This window comes from Cydia splendana, chromosome 5, assembly GCF_910591565.1.
Source record: "Cydia splendana chromosome 5, ilCydSple1.2, whole genome shotgun sequence".
Classification (NCBI taxonomy): Eukaryota; Metazoa; Arthropoda; class Insecta; order Lepidoptera; family Tortricidae; genus Cydia; species Cydia splendana.
The window spans coordinates 11,787,872-11,809,674 of NC_085964.1; the positions used below are offsets into that span (position 1 = coordinate 11,787,872).

Sequence of the window (21,803 nt, forward strand, 5' to 3'; positions counted from 1 at the left end):
GAGAGTAGGTATAGGTAGCAATGGTAGCTTATGTTGAAACCATGCTGAGTGCACAGATACTAATGCGGCAGCGGCAACTAACACCTAATACACCTAACACAGCTTGCACCTAATAGTCTGTATCTTTAGGTATTTAAATAAAAGTAGTGTCCGATCGAAGGTTCGGTTTCGGTTTCGGCCAGTTTCGGCCAAAAAATCATGTTTCGGCTGTAGTTTCGGTTTCGGCCAAAAAACGGCCGAACCTTTCGGCCGGGCCGAAACTTACGAAATGGTACTTTGGACAAAGACCAAAAGTTGGGGAATAAGTAGGACAACAATATTAATAGCTAAATACATATACTGATTAATGTATATGTACAGAAATTAATTGGTTTATTATAAAACACAATTCCACTAATGAGGGCGCCAATCTTAAGAGGCTGTCAATATCTATAAAGCGCACACTGTCTAATTGTATCGGAGTGAATGAGATAGCACCGTCGCATGCTCGGCCCGAGTCGAACGATGTCTTTTTCGCTCTTATTCACTCACTTATTGAGTCATTTTCCTATCTACCTCTAATGGCAAATTTTAAGCGAGGCTAAAGGCTACGCTCAACTAGTGCCGCATAGTTTATTTTCTCAATAGTTAATATTTTGCAAGGCTGAACAGCTGACTATTGATTAAAACGAAGAAAACACCCTTAAAAGTGTCCCCAGTACAGTTTTTCATACGAATGCTTGACCTTAGCCTCACTTTTTACCTCAATTTACCATTGGTTTGTGTTCCACATGTCCTCTACTTCAGCTTAGCCTTTGGCCTCGCTGCGCCATGCTCGGCCTGCGGTCTCGCTTTTTAATACAATGGACATTGGTTGGAGTCTGTGCTTAACTACTTATCCTGAAGCATGAAGCACGGCTTTGACTTCGCATGAAAGTTCGCCTCACTGGGGCACTTCGGACTTTTAGACCCAGGGGAAGATCGATATTGTCAATAAAAATTTCGCGCTCGCTGCGCTCGCGTTTTTGGTTTACCCTGTATCTACATGTTAGCTTGACTGATGAAAGAATAGAGTTAGACCAAGAAAATTCTGCTATGATTTTGATAGCATACGCTGTGCAATTAGTGCAAATATGACGTATAAATTCATAAATTACTTAGAAGTTTTGACGTTTAAAATAACACTTGCACTGCGTGTGTTATCAAAATCGTTGCAGAATTATCTTGGTCTAACTCTAGTAATTTTCTTAAAAAACTGCTGAAGTAACATCAATTTCAAAGACGTTGAAATTAATTAATTAATTAATTGGTGTTGACAGCCCCATAATACGTGTGTAAAAGCGGTTTTATGACATTTTTTCAACGATTTTAACAAGCCTACAAAAGTTTCGGTTTCGGTTTCGGCAAAATAACATGTTTCGGTCGGACACTAAATAAAAGTAACAAACATTTTTTTAATTTTACGGGTAGTTTTAAAATTTATTGGTTAACCAACCAAATACAAAAACCGCCTGGATCTGTCACTGAACGACCTGACTTTAACCTACACTACATTATTTGATCAGTAATGTTTGCATCTACCCTCAACTGGATTAAGGAGCCATTTGGGGGTTGATTTTGTTTACTTTTATTTAAATACCTCTTTAAGTTTTATGTATAATGCGATCGGCGCCTGTAACTGCCGCATTAGGGTAGCACTATTTTACTGGCAGCTCAAATATTTTCGGAATTTCTAGCCTATATTAAGTTACTTTTTAAATTTTTTAATAGGTTAAAGGTTACGATCGTTTGGCTTAAACGTTTGGTTCACTGGGCACTAAATTATAGCCGTTAATTTTATTTTGTGTATTCACTTTTTTAACTCAATTAGGTAATACTAAAACAGATTATTTTGTTGTTTTCAAGTAATAAATTTGTAATACCTATATGTAGTGCCAACCATAAATTGTGGCTGCTCAATAAGAAAATGTGTTGGATTATTATGAAGAACTGACAGGACTGGTATTGAAAAATGTTTCCTAAATTAATAATAGTCGCCGAGGTTTGGAATCTCCCGTTGTCCATATTGCTCATTTGTAACAATCAGTATTGTATAAATGAATTGATCAATTAAATGATGAGTAGGTAAAATGTGTTAAGTAAATATATAATTTTAAGAATTAATAAATTGTTTATTATCTAAGAGAGTACTGATACTGTTATAGCTATTTTATTAAGTTTTTAATAATTTATCCTGGTCAGGGGTAAAAGTCCAAATTACATTCCATTTAAATTATGTGTACATACCTTTTCTTATATTTTTAAAATATGTATCTTTTAATATCAGGTATCTAAGAGCTTTAAGGATTTTACGTAGGAAAGAGTGCTCATTATTTCAATTAAATGTAGTAACAATTGTTAACATTTCTGATTGCATTTATTTTACAAAACAATAATTTCCATTAATTAATCTGCTCTTCTAGCTTTCAGTTCCAGTTAATAAATTATGTTTTTGAAGGCGTGATTAATTTTTGCTGAAATACTAATTCTTATGTAGGTACCTACCTAATACGTGTGATGCACCCAACAGATGTTTATTCTTTTTTGAGTTTGTTATTTAAAATAATATTTAATAATTTCTCCTTTTTTGTGCGTAGCCAATGAAATCAATGGAAATCTTTTCTATATTACATTGACTTTAAAATGTCTGTACCAAGAAAGGTTCTTTATTTTCTACGATATTATAGGGTCATGATTTCCTGAATACTCTTTCAAAATGAATCAGTTTTGTAAATTAATATGGTAGTTTTCTATGAGTGTTGTTCACCACATTATCATGAGCACACGGGTAATTTGCAACATAATCCTCAAAGTATTTTCTTGTATGAAAGCCATTTTCTTGGAAGTATTTTCTTGCAATCACCTTTATGAAGTGGACAAAACTTGTTGAATAATGGCCGAATAATGGAAACGAGAGTTTTATCTCTGTTCTCTGTGTGACAAAATTATTCTCACACTATAAGATGCATAATAATTTACTTGCTCAAATATATTTTTTATGTAACCTGTACCATATTAATGTACATACTAATATCGCTCAGTGAGTATTGTTTGGCTGTACTAATACATATTTATATTATGATTATGTATCTTTTATGTCTACATTTCTACAGTTTAAATTGTAAGTTGTAAATATTATTGTGGTGGTGCATAGTGAAAAGCATGGAAATCAGATGCATAGTTAGGTGGGATGAGTTATGCAGTTTAAAAAACATACCTACTGTTTGTAAATATAAGCATGTTATATTTTTACATTTGCATTTATATGAATTGGAAAAAGTACAGTTACGATTGTAATAAACTAAATGAAACCTATGGAGTTAACGAAAAGTTAATGAACAAAAAATATTGCTGGTTCAACAAGCACCTTTTTTCTTAATTAACCCTTAAATGCATAGTGTTGCCAAATGTCTACAAAGCATTAGATAGCTCACAGATTTAAAAAAAAAGGCTTACGTTCTTGAACGCACCTTTATACCAAAAGTCAAGTAGTAGGGTGATGATTTAAGGGTTAAATTTACGCAATATTTTTAATTTATAAAAATTACATTCGTTTTAAGACGAAAAGTCGGAAAGCTTGGAAAAATCCAGAAGTTGATAATTTTTAGTAAGCATGTGATTTTGAACGGTGTTTTCGGGGTTTGTAATTATTTTATATTTAAAACCTTTATCATAGGTATATGGTATATCACAAATAGTGTACTTACCTTTCTAATGGTAGTAAAAATAATAAAAATTGCATATATCTATTACTGAAAATTATATATGTATTTACATAAATATGATTTAGCCAATTCAACTTCTAACACCGATTTCGCACAGAAAATCGAAGTTATATTTTTCTGTTTTTCCTAGAATCGGCAAACAATTATGTGATACATATATTAATTTCGGGCAAAAAGAAAAACTCATGCTATTAAGGGTTAAGGGTATAAGTAAATATTAAAAGTGTAATTAAGACCTATGTAAGTATATTAGTTTCATACAGAGCATGATGTAGTTGATGAACACATGTATTCAAGGGTCCTATCACACTAGCGACTTGCGAGCGAGTTGAAAGCGAGGCGAGCGCGCGACGATTTCGCCGCGAGCGCGCAACGTATTTTCTAAGAATCCCAGTATGTCAGTACGCAGCGAGTTCGTTGCGCGCTCGCGGCCAATTGTTGCGCGCTTGTCTCGCTTTCAACTCGCTCGCAAATGGCTCGAGTGATAGATCCCTAATTTCTTTTACTTACACCCTAAAAACCATCAGCCACTCATCCCTATCAGCACCTATGCACATGCCACTTTTACAAGTCAGGGTTGTTAACTGCCATGTTACAATGTTTGTTTTTATTGTGCAATGTAATCTCAATTTATGTACAGCCATCTTGTGTATCGTCGTTGCGCTTACCAAATCTTATATGTGCGAGATCTTAATCAAATGAATTAACACCTTATGTATTTTGTAGCTAGGTAACTATTTGTCAATCAAAAAATCGAACACATATCAGCTTTGAAAAGCGCAACGACGGTATTTATTTAGTGTTGTCAACCATATTGCAGTTTTAACAATGGTATTGCACAAGTCCATGACAGCAATTGTGAACAGCAATACTATCATGACATATATGAATCTAATAGCAGTATTATGTGTAAGCAATATTATATGTATATTTTTGTTTAATCTCAAGGTATAAATGTTTATTAATAAAATATACTGTTGGTTGTAGAAAGAATTTTATTCAGTTTTTCCTTAAATACGGATGGTGCACTGCTATACTTCAATGTGACAATACAATTTGATCTATGGTAGAACCTCAATTACTTAAACTCTGACTTAGTTTATCTCAAAGAGTATACGGACCGTGCGCGTTGGAGGGTCTGGACTGCTATCTTGTGGCCTCCATTCTCATAGGTACGTTTTGTTGTGCATAGTAGGTTCTGCCATCTTGTGGGCTACATCGGAAGGATAAATGTCACATTTACACCTCATGCCAAAAATCTGATGGCTCCTATGCTGTCCCCTATTGTTCATGCATGCCCCCCATAGTAAGTATATTAGGGTTTTTCTCCCTCCAAACATTTTTCAGGGGTTTATATTTTAATGTTAATTTGTGTGACAAATTTTAATATACTGTACTGGTTGTAATAAGTATTGGCTAGGAAGCCAAGATAACAATGTAAAAAAATAACAATGTATCAGGATGCTATAAAAAGTCTCATGACTATTTCCATATATTTTTTAATTAATTTATTATGGGCATTTTCTATTAATGATTTTCACCTTGCCTCCTGTTAAAGTAAAACAGTGTTCTTTTTGTTTGATTCTGTCCCAAAAATTCCACATTTTAATTATCCGAACTAGTTTCGGTCCCAATTAGTTTGGATAATCAAGGTTCTACTTATTAATCATTTATTGGTCCTTTTGTGTGAGTAGGTGTGTCTTAATTTTCTGAAGTAGTTCCTTCTTAACTGTGTCTGGCACTAGCGCTCTAGCTCGTGGTGTCACTCTGTTGACCAACATGTCAAATGTTACATTACTACCCTCATTCTCCTTAACCATATCACGACACAGCATCCTCACTTGATCACGCCATCCACATTCAATTAATCTTCGTCTTAATAGCTCCTTGAATCTAAAAAGAAATTTATTATTTGTAACCTCTTCACACAGACTACCTACGTGTTAAGCCAGTTTTTATACAATTTTGTCGTTTTACCTTTCCCGATCTCCACTGAGTATGAGCCGTTGATGTGCTATGGTGTTGTTAACAGTCATTATTATACCTGAAACACAATATTTTTATTAAAAAAATAAAAGAGTTAAGATGGCGCTGCCGTCACGATATCAGTCAACAGCGCGATATTTAATTCTTAAAATAGTAAAAGTGTAATATAAGTGTCTAAAAAGTGTATTATAAAATAGACTAAAGTATAACTCACAACAGTAAACGTTATCTTAAAGATCTGTAGTGATATAAAGACACATTGAGATAAAATAAGTGTTCCCGTATTCAATACTATGCATCAGTGACTTATTAAGTGATAACTTCTATATTATTTCTACCTATCTCCCTGCTGTGATTTAAAAAAGTGTTTATAAACTTAATTAAACAAGAATTTATGATTATAACCAGTGTAAATACCTAAATAATTAAAATTGCATAACCGCCGCCAAAAGGACGCTACATTCCAATAAAGTCATTGACCTTTTGCCAACACTTTGTAAATATTGTAAATAAACGGCATATAAGTGTTTTATAAATAAGACTTAAGTATAAAATCACTACAATAAACGTTATCTCAAAGAACTATAGTGATATAACGACGCTAGGAGTTAAAATAAGTGTTCCCGTACTCCATACTATATGCATCAGTGACATTTTACGTGATAAATTCAATATTATTCTGCCTATCTCTCTACAGTATTTGAAGAAAAGTGTTAATAAACATTCATAAACAAGGATTCATACTTAAAACTAGTGTAAATACCTAAAAAATTCAAATTGTACTCATTGCAAATATTAAATTAAGAGGAAGCAGCTACTCGCCACTAGAGGGCGCAAAAATAAATACTATTTCATAACATTGTATGTCATGAGAATGCTATTCACAACTAGAGGGCGCTGATTTCAATCAAACAGAATATTTCCTACTCTCATCGATAGAGGGCGTAAATTTCAAAATCAATTCAGATTATGTGATATGCATAATATTACTACAAGAATACGTTAGTTACGACTAATATGGATACAAAACACTGGACAATGGAAGACAAAATGGATACAAAACATCTTAAAATTCACGATTATTTAACGTGCGCCTCATGTCATAAAACATATGACATATTAAACACTAACGTATCTTCAAAAAGATTTCAATTAATGACCAAAGAGAACAAGAACAATTGGAAATGTTCAATTTGCCATAACACAGCGCAAATTTCCCAACTAAAGACGTCACTTAACTCAATAGCTGGCCCTAGTAAAAGACGATTACAGCAGAGTGACATACATCTGCCCAACAATGAGTTAAAAAAGAAGCCTGGACATCCTTCGTCATCAATAGAACTAACGGCTACTTCAAACTTGAATCTAGAGAGCCTCAACACCACCATAGGAGATGATACCTACCGCAGTCTTACCAATATTTCTATGACAGAAAGTGTATTAATAGCCGACTTAAAACATCAAATCCACAGTCTAACTACTCAGTTGACCAATGCATATGCAGAAATAGACAGGATAAGCTCGGAATCTTTAACCCTAAAAAAAGTCATAGAAGACCAGTGCAGCAAAATTGAGACTATGCCAAATATAGTCCCTCTGGATAAGACACCACAAAAACCAAAAAAAGATACCGTTAACACATCCAGTCCAATTCCTAAAGTGTCAAAGATCAGTTTACCGAATCGAAACTCACAGGAACCTGAACACCAACCATCACCGATTGTAAGTAAACCAAAACTTAGAAACAAACAGAAGGCATCTGCGCATATATCACAAACAGGAATAGTGAAGAACTCGACAGAACCATTGAAAACACACCAACCTAGAGCAAAAAGCGACAGAATAGTTGTTTTAGGAGACCAGACTGCAAGGAACCTACCTGCATTGTTGTTAGCTCATAGAGCAGAATACAAAAATCCAAAAAAATATTCTATAATGGGATATACCTACACCAATGCAACGTGTGAATACATAGTCGAGAAATCTCGATTAGCCAAAGAAAACTTCAACGAAAACGATTGGGTCATATTATGCATAGGTTCTAATGAGCGTAATCCGACAAAGTTCTTTGCTGAGTTGTCAGTATTACTTAAAGAACTAAGTACATCTAAGGTTATCATAACAAGTGTAGAAAAGAATCCCTTCTTAAATGAGAATAAACTTAACGAAATGATAGCTACACTGACAAACAATTTTGATAACTGCACATTTATTCCTGTAAATAATAAAATACATAACTTCGACCGGAAAGGGACCACAAATTGCCGCCTCAGTTTAATTAACAAAGCAATTGACCAGCACGACTACGACAAAATATATTTAAGAAAAGGGATATATACTTCTCCGACTACTCAACTATGTCACGTAGACTTAAACTCAAAAGAGACCATCACTAATAAGTCAGATTCTGATAAAGTAAAGAAGGATAAAACCCCAATGAATAAAATAACTAATTACTTTAAAGTAACACGTAAGGTGACAAACCTCTCATTGGACAATGCCTCGCAGATTTTTCAAAATCCAAAGATAGATACCCGACCAAATTTTCAGCAAATGGATTTTTTTCGTGAACAATAATAATAATAAACTACATATACTGCATCAAAACATCGCCGGCTTGTTAAATAAGGTAGATAACTTAACAATAGCCCTAGAAGAATTCACCACGAAACAAAATACTATCGACGTGGTTTGCTTAACTGAACATTTCATAAGAAACGGAGAAGAGGACAATCTGGTAATACAGGGTTACAGACTTGCTGCCAATTACTCAAGGAAAAATATACGACGCGGTGGTTCCTGCATACTGTTACGACGCGGTCTGAACAGTGAAACAATTGACTGGATAAGTGAATTATGTGTTCAAAATAGTTTCGAACGCTGTGGTATAAGTGTAAAAGAATCAAATGCTATTGTAATTTGTGTCTATAGAACTCCTAATTCAGATGTGTCTATATTTTTCAATAAAATAGAACAACTTTTATCAAAATTGTCTAAGATTCGTAATAAAAAAATTGTCATTTGTGGGGACTTCAATATCAACCGCCACAAACAAAATTCTCTGAATGGTATATTTGAATCGCTCTTAATACAATACAACTTTAGACTACAAATTGATAAACCAACTAGAATGACTGACAGATCTAATACCTGTATAGACAATTTTGCACTGAATTTTAAAGATCAAAGTACAGTAACAATACATGATCTCAAATTGTCAGACCACACCGCTCAAACAATTAGTGTACCAGTTCAGCGTTTAAGGAGTCTAGAATATTGGTATATTTGGAAGCGAGATATGTGTAAAAATAATCGGATTAAATTTAGAGAATGTATTAATAGCCTAAGTTTTAGTGAAGTATTCCTAGCAAATAATGCTAACGATGCATATTTAGAATTCCATGATCTTGTTACTATGTTCTTTGAGTTATGTTTTCCACTTAAAAAAATTAGAATTGTAAATACAAATAGAATCACCTGGCTGACACAAGGCATTAAAATCTCATCAAAAAGTAAAAGAATCATGTATCGTTCGTTTATACATAATCCCAGCCTGAAATATAAACAAACTTATAAAACATATGCAAACTTACTGAGGAAATGTATTCTTAAGTCACAAAAAATATCCAATGCTGCTTATGTTAAGAAGAGCTGTAATTTAGTAAAGGCAACATGGGAGGTAATCAAAGAGAATACCACAAATAGAAAGGTTCCGCAATGTATTGATACAGTTATTATAGATAAAAAAAGAATAACATCTGCACAAGAAATTTGTGACTCTTTTAATAACAAGTTCATAGATGAAGCATGCAGTGAAACCAATAACAATATATCAGAAAATATTTCATTAGACATGCCTTTACAAAATACTATTTATATAAAACCAACTTGTCCAATTGAAATTATGAAAGTAATTAGTAACTTGCGCAATACAAAAGCAGTGGGGCATGACAAAATACCAACATCAATAATAAAAGAAAATGCCGATCTATTTGTTTATCCCCTGAATCACATCATAAATCTATCTTTAGCAAATGGTTACTTTCCAGACAAACTTAAATACACAATTGTAAAACCAATCTTCAAAAAAGGTAGCACTTCAGATATGAGTAATTATAGGCCCATTGCGCTCATACCGACATGTTCAAAAATTTTTGAAAAAATTATGTACCAGCGGTTAATAGATTTCTTTAATAAACACAATGTATTATCGAATGAACAGTTCGGATTTAGAGCGAAAAGATCAACGACCTTGGCTGTTTATGAACTTATTAAAATAGTGTCACAAAGTAGGAACGATAAAATTCCAATTACTGGCATTTTTATGGACATGACAAAAGCCTTTGACAGGGTATGTCACAAAAGACTTTTGGATAAACTATACCACAACGGCATTAGAGGTAACTGTTTAAATTGGTTTAAAACGTATCTTAAAAATAGACAGCAAAGAACTGAAGTAATGGCCTATTCCGAGCACACAAAAACTTTTGAAACCTACAGATCCTCATACAGGATAGTAAAAACGGGTGTCCCACAGGGCAGTTTACTTGGACCATTACTATTTCTCCTTTACATCAACGATTTGCCAAAAGTTACTGATAAACACAAAATTCTTCTGTTTGCTGATGACTGCTCAATAATGGTAAGAAATGATAATACTACACAGTATAAAGAAGAACTAAATAAAGTATTCAGAGATGTCAACAAATGGCTAGAAATAAACAAACTTCAAGTTAACCTAAATAAAACCAAATGCATGGAATTTTACGCTACCCAGGGAAAATCAGATCAAATCAGTATAAAGTACAAGGACACAGAAATAGAATATGTTAACTCCACAAAATTTTTAGGTATAATGATAGACTCTTAACTCCAATTGGCTTAACCACTCAGAACTTATAATATCAAAATTAAGTAGATTTGCCTATGCTTTAAAAAGACTTCGGGAAGTATCAACAGAAAATACAGCACTTCTTGCCTTCCACGCCTATGTCATGTCTAATCTACGGTATGGAATAATTTTATGGGGTAATGTTGGGAATAAAGACCAAATATTTAGATTACAGAAAAGATGCCTACGTGCTATATATGGTCTTAATCAAACTGAATCGTGTCGTACGCTGTTTCTCGAGAACAAAATACTAACTTTTCCAGCCCTGTACATATTTGAAATCAGTATTTTTGTTAAAAAAAACCAGAACATGTTTGAAGGTAGAAATCCAAGACCACGCCTTCAGTCTAAATATGGTTATGATATTGGATATCCTGGGTCAAATTCGGCATTTTTTTCAAAGAGTGTTATGGTTATGTGTCCAAAAATATATAATAAATTACCAATTCACCTAAAAAAATTGATGCCTATGGAATTTAAAAAACAGCTTTTTAATTGGCTAGTGGAGAAATGTATTTACAGTATTTCTGATTTTTTATCGGAATAAAAATGAAAATGTTAACTAATTTGGTTTTGTGTAGAATAAGTTAATTTACATATTAGTGATCTCTGATCTCAATTAGATTTAAGTTTCCATATTGTACGCCTCTCTGAGGCAGGACATGAAGACCGTTGTAAATTAGAATAACATCCTATGTAACTCATGACCAACAATAAATAATTTGATTGATTGATTGATTGATTGAAAAAAAATAAAACGTGCATTCTTTAGGTCCGTGATTCATGTTACGGATAATCAAATGGCTAAATACATAAGCTAAAATGCAATACAACTTACAATTGTAAGCAGACCTAAAAGTGGAATCCTTTTAAGATTGCCCTCAGATTTCCAATATTTTAAATTAAAACAATAACAAAGTAACAACCACAAGCACTTATTTACTCTAGTGATATCTGTCACTGTCAGTGTCACTCAGCGAAGCGTAATTAAAGGAGCGTTCAGAAATAACAATTCCAACTGTTTTTTTATACATGTCAATATAGCCTGTCAAACAACATTGTCCGTCGAAAAAGGCGCGAAATTCAAATGTTCTATAGGGCGATAACCAAAGAATATAATACTCACTAGGAGATAACCCTTTGCAGCTACATATTTTAAATATCCCTTTTTTTCTACTGACGGAAATGACTTGACAGACTATATCAGTCGCATGCAATTATTGAGAGGTTTGTTGAGGCCCTAATTTTTCGTTCGTTCGTCTGAGGCAAAGAGTATAATAATTAATAATATATGGTCTGAGGTTCGTCTCATACTGTAAATCTACAAGTATACGTACTTAGTATCTTCTAAATGATAATAATTATGATGATCTTCTTAGTAGTTTGTAGTTCGTCTGTTTATCTCTCTCATTGAATAGATATACGATCCAAATCTCTCTATTCGAATATGCAAGAGTGATAGAAAGGCCGTTATTTGCCTTTTAGGTTTCTTTTTTTCTATGTTTGCGGACCGGTGCGGTGGGTCATCTATTTATCAAAGTAGTCAAAGTACTGTGGTTCTCAATCTTCCACGCGTTTAAAAAAGGCTGAGCATGAATGATGCTGACAGACAAATCAGAATCCCATGTATGGAGCCTATGGAGGGTACCTTTACCGGTTTTACTCTCCATAATCCCACGATCAAGCTCCTGCTGAAACATCCACGAAAGAACTGAAAGTTCATGCTACTTCAGTGAACCTCAGTATTCATTGTAATAATCTCTGCAGCCCTGACCACCGGTAGCTTGGGCCTTGCCCCGCTGCTGGCGGCACCCTAAAGGTTAGGTTTTTTATAATGTGTTTATATTATTTTTTACTGTTTTGTAAGTGTTTTTATATTTTACTTTTATATTCATATTATAATTAACCTAACTTAAGATGAGAAATAAATAAAGAGAATTATAATATATTTTAATTTTTTTTTTGTGTTCCTCTAAATTTGTCCATGAGTATATTTTATAAATTGCGAATCTGAACCGCATGGAGCAATTGATATACACTACGAGTATAAAAATAACAAAAATAAAAAAACATGTTTAAAAAAAATGTATATATATAATTTAAAAATGTAAGAGATTAACATAAAGAAATTGTTATTAAACAATAAACGTACTATTGGTTAATACTTAATTGTAAAATAATACCTTACCTGGCACCTTAAGTATAATAAAATAGGCACTGATGGCAATATGATATTCCATTTATACTTAAAATTAGCAGTTGTGTAAAACTTCCATAACATATTTTAAAAATGTGTTTATCAATTACCAAATACCAATCAGGATAGAGAATACACCAGTATTCAAATTACATATGTATTACAATTTCTCCTAATGAAAAAGATCACAGTATTATTATATACAAATGTGTAAAGATATTCTGGAGAAAGTTTCTTCACAAGTCTTTTTCAAGTAGTTATATCAAACTTAACAATCTAGACCCCATTTCATACAGCTACGTTCGACACACGCGTGATGTAAAGTGGCAACACTGACTAAAACGCCACTTGCAATCGGTTAGGATGGTATTCCACCTATCCAATTTCTTTGTCGAATGTGTATTGCGTCTCACATTTTGCTTAATGAGAAGCCGCGTCTCCATATTGCGCGGCAAGCTATCGAACATTGGCGCGCGCGGCAGCCGCGCGCAGGATACCGGACCGCCGCGCGCGCCGACTCGATCATTGGCGCGCGAGCCCCGCGCCGCGCATAGAACCATTCATTGTCGGTGTTTCGACGCGCGGCAAAGGAATGTTCGCGCGCAGTTGGGACGGGTGTGTATATATTTCAGTTGGCTCGCGCGGCAGCATACATGGATAATGAAAAGTGTCGTACTTTAATTAAATTATATGGCACTAAACAGTTTCTATTGAACAGTAAATGTAGTGATTATCGCAGCAGATCATTTTTCTATTTGGCTATACTTCGTTCCGAATAATATTTTTTTGTGATATAATGTGGTCGATCGTCGGATCGCCTGCCGCGCGCGGCCGCTGCGCATAAGTTCTAGATGGTGTCGAAATTGGCTCCGCGCGCCAAAATGCAGGTGTGCCGCGGTCGAACATTGCTCGCGCGGCCGCCGCGCGATATCGAGACGCGTCTAGAGTGAGAGTCAATGACATTGGACCAAGAAATTGGACAGATGGAATACGGCCCTGACCAATGGCGAGCGGCGTTTTGGTCAGTGTTGCCACTTTATATTTGTAAAATTGTAACTGGTAGCTTTATAAATTGCGCTCAAGATTTTTTTAAAGAATATACAACTAAACATTTACAGTTTAGCTTGTGTGCTAAGCAGGAGCACGTCGTGCATATCTTGGAGGGACTGTTCCAAGGCGCCCCTGTACTTGTCGCAGCTGGTCTCCGGGTTGTCGTTGAAGGCCGACGTGGCGAAGTTGACGTCGTTGTCGCGCGGGTTGTAGCACGTCGCGTAGCCGTTGCTGACTAGAGGGCCGTAGCACATGAAGCCGTCGCATTTACATGCCACCTGGAAGTGTTAAAACAAGGCTTGAACATACCTTTCTTTCTCGGTTAGCGCTACTGGCTTTCAAAAGCAATCTGAAATTGTCCTTATTGTAGAGATGCGCAAAATGTTTCACTGAGTTGAAAATATTGATTCATATCTTTCGCTCGCGGTGATATGTATCACTCATTTCGTTCATTTCGCTCAGTGGATCTGTAAGCTATATTGTTCACGAGTGAGTAGAGAGAGGTGTCAAACACATGACATAAGTGCGACCAAGATGGCGATATGATCCCGTCATGTTTTCCCGACACCCTCCGAATTCTTTCGAACCGCTCCGAGACCTATTCGAATCGTCTTACTCGCTCACTCGTTCGTCACGCTCGGCCGGCTCATTCGAATCATGAGTGGGAAAGAACGAGCAAGGAACACTGAGATAGATGAGTTACTGAGCGAATTGAGCGAGTTGAATCTGCACTGAGTTGAAGAGTGAGTGAGTTCAGTCAAATGATACAGTTCATTTAAATCACTCACTCGTGAACGACACATGCTTACCTTATTGACATCTTTTAACAGTAAATCTCATGAATAAGTTACCTACCTGACTGGTGGACAACCGCATGTGGGCACTCCTCACGTATCCTGGGTCGGAATACAGCTTGTGTATATCGATGCCGTTCTCCAGGGCGATCAACTTCAACCCGAGAAGGTGACGATCTACGCCGAGCCCTTGAAGAGCCTAAAACAAAGCATGTAATTAATAATTACATAGTCACAGTGGGTGTTAAGGCCGCTAAGCTTAAGTGGGATTGGACGGGACACATCTGCCGTATGCACCCATCTGTGGGCAAAATTGGCTACTGAATGGACACCGCAGATTAGCCGGGGCAGAGGCAGACTAAAAAAGAGATGGCGGGATGACCTCGACGCTTTTTGGAGCGACTGGCGGGAACATGCACCAAACCGTGACGAGTGGCGGAAGAAAGGGGAGGCCTTTGCCCGGCAGTGGGACACAAAATAGGCTATTGATAAAAATAAATAGTCACAGCGAGTCGCAGCAACGGCAAGCCGTGCAAGTTAGGTACCTTCAAAATATCGTTTTAATAAACTGGTACCTACTGCATTTAATATCGTTTTCCTTATCTCGCACTTTGCTTTTTAGGGTTCCGTACCCAATGGGTAAAACGGGACCCTATTACTAAGACTCCGCTGTCCGTCCGTCCGTCCGTCTGTCACCAGGCTGTATCTCACGAACCGTGATAGCTAGACAGTTGAAATTTTCACAGATGATCTATTTCTGTTGCCGCTATAACAACAAATACTAAAAAAAAAAATAAAGATTTAAATGGGGCTCCCATACAACAAACGTGATTATTGACCGAAGTTAAGCAACGTCGGGCGGGGTCAGTACTTGGATGGGTGACCGATTTTTTTTGCCGTTTTTTGCATTATGGTACGGAACCCTTCGTGCGCGAGTCCGACTCGCACTTGCCCGGTTTTTTTTAGTATTTGCTCCTTGGGTTATGTTGCAACCTATCTATCTTATCTCTCGCGAACTTCGTAAATCGTAATTTTTTTTTTGTATTTTGCGAAGTTTACACTCAGATCACTTCGATTCATCGATCACATCATGTAGGTATACCTACCATAACTGTATAATTCTTGTGCGCGTTAATAGCGCTCTGCATAGCCGCCTTCTTGTCCTTAGGTGAGCGCTTGGAGTCCAGCATGGCGTTGGCGAACTCGACGGACTCTATTGAGCAGGAGCGGATGGTTTCGGTGCGGCCGCCGATGAACATCCGCGTCGCTGCGGACTCGTAGTGCGCGCCGGGCGTTTTGTGCAACCTGTTCAATTTATCAGGTTATCTAGTGCCCTACTACTTACTGAATCAATTACTTAAGTAGGTAGGTATGTAGACCAATGTAGACAGTATGTATCATACCATCCAACATTAAACTCTCTTCGCCAATGGCACTGCGCCTAAGCCAGCCAACCATTGTTTATCTGTGTGCCTCTCCAGGCATTGTGATTTTGTTACTCAGAGGGTTGAATAAGTAGGTCATATTGAACAACTTTTACTATGGGGCCAACCCCGAACACGCAAAAACAAAAATTTCCGGTCTCATGCAGTCATGCACTTCGGCGAATCAGATTTCAATATTTTCTATGGAACAGCAAAATTTTTTTTCGATTTCCGGGTTGGCACTGTAGCAAATATCTTTTAGTATATATTTTATGTCATGGGACACATAAAGTATGTGATGGGACATACCTGTAAAATGCATACTGCATAGCCATCTGCAGGTAACTGTCTGGACTTAGTTTTTGTGACTTGATAAAGTTCTTCCCATACTTTTCGTACGTAAAGCAGTTCAGCTCAAGATTGTTTACTAGTCTGTAAACAAATGAAACAGTATTGTATAAAGTTTACCATGCGTTTCGATGTCTTGACTCTAAACTAAAGCATATCTCAGTCGCCACAACCGCACACAAACCAGTGTGTAGGTAACAGAAAACTTACTTATCTAAACTGCTCTTTGCTGTGTTGATCATGCCAGCCACCTCTGAGTTCACATTAAACTTCAGCAGCTGTGGGAGTTTCGGGCTTGACGAGGCAGGCCTACCTGCAGCTTTATTCTGATCTCTGTAACATAGTAATTACTTATAATTCGAGGTCTATAATTAAGACGACGGCAGCGTACGGCATAATTGATAATGAAGTATATAATATATAAAAGGTAGGAGTGTATTTGTAATATTTAACGCGAACCTTACATGAAATTGATGAGGAAGTCCGTTAGCACGGCAATAGGTTGGCCCTCGGCTGGGGAGTGCTCGTAAGTCAACCCTGTGACGCCGTCAGCACCGACTATAAACTGGAATAGAATAATAATTTATACGTTTAGCAGGTCGTAAGTGCTAGTGAATAGGAACGGCTTCGGCGGAAAAATTGAAACTATCTTGCCTGTGCCGCTTGCCGAATGCGAAACAACGAGCCCATGAACAGAAGTAGGTATCGTCAAATTCAAATAGATTTTTGAGATAAAACAGACGATTACATTATTCACTGATACTTATTTATTTAAATTTTAATGCACAAAATAAAATTATAATGTACAAATGGCGGACTTCATACCTAAAGGCATTCTCTACAAGTCCTTATTGTAACTCAAATACTGAATGGAATTAGAATGGGGTTATGGGGACCTACCTATAGTTCGTTTTTTTTAGCATTAGAAAGAACTTGAAAGAAGGTAAGCGATCTTGGCATGTCTTTTAATTGAAAAACGCTTTTTAAAAATCAATAATTATTACTTATGAAAGCAGGAGAATAGAAATGATCGTATTAGATTCATAATTGTTACATATTTGCCGTAACTTATTTTTAAAATGTGTTTTTCAATTAAAAGACGCATCAAGATTGTTTACCTTATTTCTAATGCTAAAAAAAACGAACTATAGGTACTTTTAATTGACCGAAGCGTAGTTGACCAAAGCGTAGCGAAGGTCTACGTTTTGACTCGGGCATTTTGCTTTCTTATGTCCGTCCGGATGTTCTCCTCTACAGGTCACAATTCTCAACCGATTCTCGTGAAATTTTGTGACCAGATTCTATTATTAAATATTTTTTTATGTCAATCCAGTTTTTGGAAATATTTAAAAATGGCGGAGTCGTGATACCTCGCGCCTAAACAAATAGTCGTATCGATATCATAAGAGTTTTTTCTTTTTGAGATATGTTCATAGATTAAATGGCCAAAACTTCAGAAAATTTATTTCGCTGGTTTCGGAGATATTGAGATATTTAATTTTAACTTGAGAATGAGTAGCTAAATTTCGTCAGCTTATCTAAGAACTATTTGGCTCAGTTTGTAAATATTTGCTTTTTTTTGTTTGCACAGAGAGTCCCATATAACTTTTTTTATTTTTTTACACTTTAATTTCGTATTGTTTTTTTTAATTTACTATATTTAAAGCTCTTAGCACCATGTCATTTAAAGCTCTGCTCGCGAGGTCTACAGCTCACAGAGCCACTAGTATAATATTATTATGACAATAAATATTTAAAGGATAAATTTACGGCATTTTAACTATACCTGCACTGTCTTATCGAACCACCGATTGCCACCGTTGAGTCCCGCGCCTCCTCCGTGGATAGTCTGCGCGCCGGCAATGTTTTGGCGGCCATTTTTGTCGGCCGCCTTCCACAGCCCCACAGGCTTGTCCAAACAAAGTACCACTAGACTTGATTGCACGTCCTTCAATGATTCTTTGTTTTGATTGTCTGAAATACATTATACAGTAAACATTTGGGTGTCCCCGATTTTTTAACTACACTCCACTACCGAAAACACAATCTTGTATGTTTCGGTGCGGCCAAAAGGTTAGGCAGTTACCAAAACCTTGGTTTGGATATAGGTACAGATGTTTGACATAGGAACTTAATAATCTTAATTTGATTAGTGGATACAGATATTTAAAATAAGTTAGTACCTTTTATCAGTACATCATAAGCTTTAGCCCAAGCATTTCGATTTTCCGAAGTGAGAATACCAATGCCATCTTGCGACGGAGCCTCGGACATTTCTATTACTTTCTCCAGCTGCTGTACTATTTGATCTTCATTAAGAACTTTACCATCGTCTCCCCAGAGATCAACATGGAAGATCTAAAATTTTATAATTATGTAAAAAAAAGTTCTTTTTGGGTTGACTGAATGAATAAGCCAGGAATAACATAATTTCCTTACATGATTGTTATGGATGATAGTAACATGTTTGCTGGTAGTATTATATGACAATGAATCTCTCTTTAGACCGGGGATCCGACATGTTCCAAATATTTTCTTATACTGTTGCATGTCCAATGGGTTTTTGCCCATCATCTCAGTTGGAATTTTGTCACTGTAAATTATTAATAATTAATATGGATGAATGATGGCACTGAATAATGCTTCTTTGCATTAGATGAGTATTAGCGTGAGTTGCAATTTCAGTATCTTTACACATATTTCTTACTTAACTAAACCTTTTATGCAATTCTCAACTTGATTTTCTGTTACTCAATCAACCTTGTTAAAGAAAATTCTGCAATTTAATGTAAAATATTAAACTCACTTGTCAATTAGGGATTTGTAATCAAGTGCAGCCAGCAACGTTTTTGCTGCATACTGCAACTGGTCGAGCTGACTGTTGAACTTCCGGAATGGAAATACCAGACCAGGGCTGGAATACACTACAACTGGATCCCGGTACTCCAAATATGCTGTATTGAGCCACCACTCCTCAAGCCAATTTGTGTGCTGCTGTGCTCTTTTTTCTAGCAAACTCTGAAAAAAAAAACATAGTTATACCCAAAATGTTTTACTAGTAAGGTGCAATTTAGACTAGGGGGGTAATTTAAACTAATCAAAATATCTTCAAATATCATGTTTTACATTCATCATCACATACACACATTTACATACACACATCTTTTTCACTATCTGGACATATATGGCACTCTAGTTATAATGTAAAACATAGAAGATATTTCGATTAGTTTAAATTACCTCGCTGCTGGGAAAAGAATGGAATAAGGATAAATGATCAATGCCTAAGTCATCTAAGATTCGCTGACGACATAGTGCTATTTTCAGAAACTGCCACAAGCCTAGAAACCATGATGAGAACACTAACTGAACAAAGCAGCAAAGTAGGACTGGAAATGAACACTAATAAAACAAAAGTGATGACCAACAGTTATGAAAAGCCTATAATCATTGGTAACGAGACAATAGAGTATGTTAATAACTATATATATTTAGGCAAACAGGTATCATTTTCGAAAACCAGCAACGAAGAAGAGGTTAACAGAAGATCAACTATAACATGGAAGAAGTATTGGTCTCTGAAAGAAGTTATCAAGGGAGACTACAGCATGACATTAAAAAAAGTGGTGAGTGACACCTGTCTCCTGCCATGTCTAGTCTATGGCTCACAAACATGGGTATACACCAACAAAGTGAAGGAGAAAATAAGAACTACGCAGAGAGCTATGGAGAGAAGTATGACGGGGCTGAGGAAAATATACAAAATAAGACACACAAGAATCAGAGAAAAAACCAAGGTAACCGACGCTCTTACCCATGCTCTCAAGCTTAAGTGGAACTGGGCTGGCCATGTAGCCCGCATGACAGACAAAAATTGGACCATACAAACCACAAAATGGAAGGGACCACACGGAAAACGCCCCCCCGGCAGGCCGAAGAAACGCTGGTCCGAAGACATTACCCAAATAGCCGGAAAACATTGGATGGAGACAGGAGAAGACAGAGAAAGATGGAAAAAACTGGAGGAGGCCTTCACCCAGAGAGGGATCCATATAAATAAACAAAACAACTAGTTCGAAAAAACATAGCTAAACTAAAATGAATATGGAATAAAAGGCTATAATAATAATAATAAAATTACCTCGCAGTCTAAACGGCCCCTCTGCACCTTAACTAACATTTAAGCCTAGTTTAAATAACATAAAAAATAATACCTGTAAATCCTGTCCAAGTCCGGTAGCAAAGTCTTTAGCAAGATTACATGTGACATCATACTCCTCATTGCTCAAATGTGGTTTGGCAGTTTTCAAATATTTACTCAAAGTATCATCCAGCTTTGGCACGGGTAGCCGGGGAAGCTTCTGGGCAGTGGAGTAAGTCTTGGCAGAAGTCAAGTGGGTTGACAGCTGAAGTGAGCTGATATACGGCTCCAATATGAAGGCATTATGGCCACACTGAAATAGAAGTTTGTAAACAATTGAAAAAAAAAATAGTTGCTGTAAAGTTGGCCACTGTAAAGACTTTTAAAACTACTTACAACTTTATGTACTCCACGGATCATTGTATTGCCAGGTCTGCTGAGATAAAAAAATAAGGTAATATTATTAAACTACATCCCAATCATCTGTCAATTTTCAAGAGTGGACTTTAAACTGTGCTCTAATGATAAAGAGAGTTTATCTTTAGATTGTAAGTCTTAGCAATGATAATATTGATAATAATAATACGATTGTTTATTTATTTCTGTCATAATAGCAATGCCAAATTGGTGTAGATATGTTTCACATAAGGGGAGAAATTATTAAAGGTTCCGGTCAATTAGTGTCTTCCAATAGGCGCTCTATTTTAAGACTCGCAGTTACTGGTACGAGTATATCGGACGGCTGTTTATTTGAACTTAATGTAACTCACTCAGAAATCGTACGATGTGGCAGTCGCCAGTCTGTAGATCGAGTAGAATGTATTCGAAGGATAAAGTGAATGTGAACTTGTTGGTAGGTTCAAGCTTGGTTCAAGTGAACTTTCCAGCAGTGTTGCCAGGGCTCTGGAGTCATAAGTTACGTTTCGTTTCCCTAAAAGTCACGTTTTTGCTGCTCAAGTCACATTTTTATATTATTGTATTGTATGGGTAGGTAAATCGATTTTGTTAGAAGAAATTCAGAAAATAATATATTTCACAAAAAATCTACTAACCTTTTATGATGTTTCCTCAAAAGGAAAAAACGGAACCCTTATAGGATCACTCGTGCGTCTGTCTGTCTGTCCGTCTGTCACAGCCTATTTTTACGGAAACTACTGGACCAATTAAGTTGAAATTTAGTACAAATTGGTGGAAATTAGTGACCCAAAGACGGACATGTAAGTCATGTA

At 36.1% G+C, this 21,803-nt stretch overlaps 2 protein-coding genes across 3 annotated transcripts; both read right to left on the reverse strand.

Moving 5' to 3' along the window:
• Positions 1–4,720: 4,720 nt before the first annotated feature.
• Positions 4,721–11,573, reverse strand: LOC134790709 (enhancer of yellow 2 transcription factor-like). Of its 2 annotated transcripts, none has more exons than XM_063761614.1 (3): positions 11,459–11,573; positions 5,721–5,787; positions 4,721–5,636 (listed from the first exon to the last, which is right to left on the reverse strand). In XM_063761614.1, exons 2-3 carry the CDS (start codon positions 5,777–5,779, stop codon positions 5,414–5,416), a joined length of 282 nt encoding a protein of 93 aa, XP_063617684.1. In that variant the 5' UTR covers positions 5,780–5,787; positions 11,459–11,573; the 3' UTR covers positions 4,721–5,413. The 2 variants fall into 2 exon arrangements, with proteins under 2 accessions (XP_063617684.1, XP_063617685.1); XM_063761615.1 differs by having other exon boundaries at positions 11,473–11,505.
• A 1,387-nt stretch (positions 11,574–12,960) lies between these two features.
• LOC134790639 (carnitine O-acetyltransferase-like) lies at positions 12,961–21,446 on the reverse strand. Its single transcript, XM_063761497.1, has 13 exons — positions 21,345–21,446; positions 20,971–21,007; positions 20,648–20,887; positions 19,240–19,451; positions 18,873–19,026; positions 18,617–18,791; positions 18,220–18,407; positions 16,898–16,998; positions 16,644–16,766; positions 16,395–16,517; positions 15,768–15,966; positions 14,723–14,860; positions 12,961–14,145 (listed from the first exon to the last, which is right to left on the reverse strand). The coding sequence occupies exons 2-13, from the start codon at positions 20,992–20,994 to the stop codon at positions 13,930–13,932; spliced, it is 1,893 nt and encodes a 630-aa protein (XP_063617567.1). The 5' UTR covers positions 20,995–21,007; positions 21,345–21,446; the 3' UTR covers positions 12,961–13,929.
• Positions 21,447–21,803: the final 357 nt, after the last annotated feature.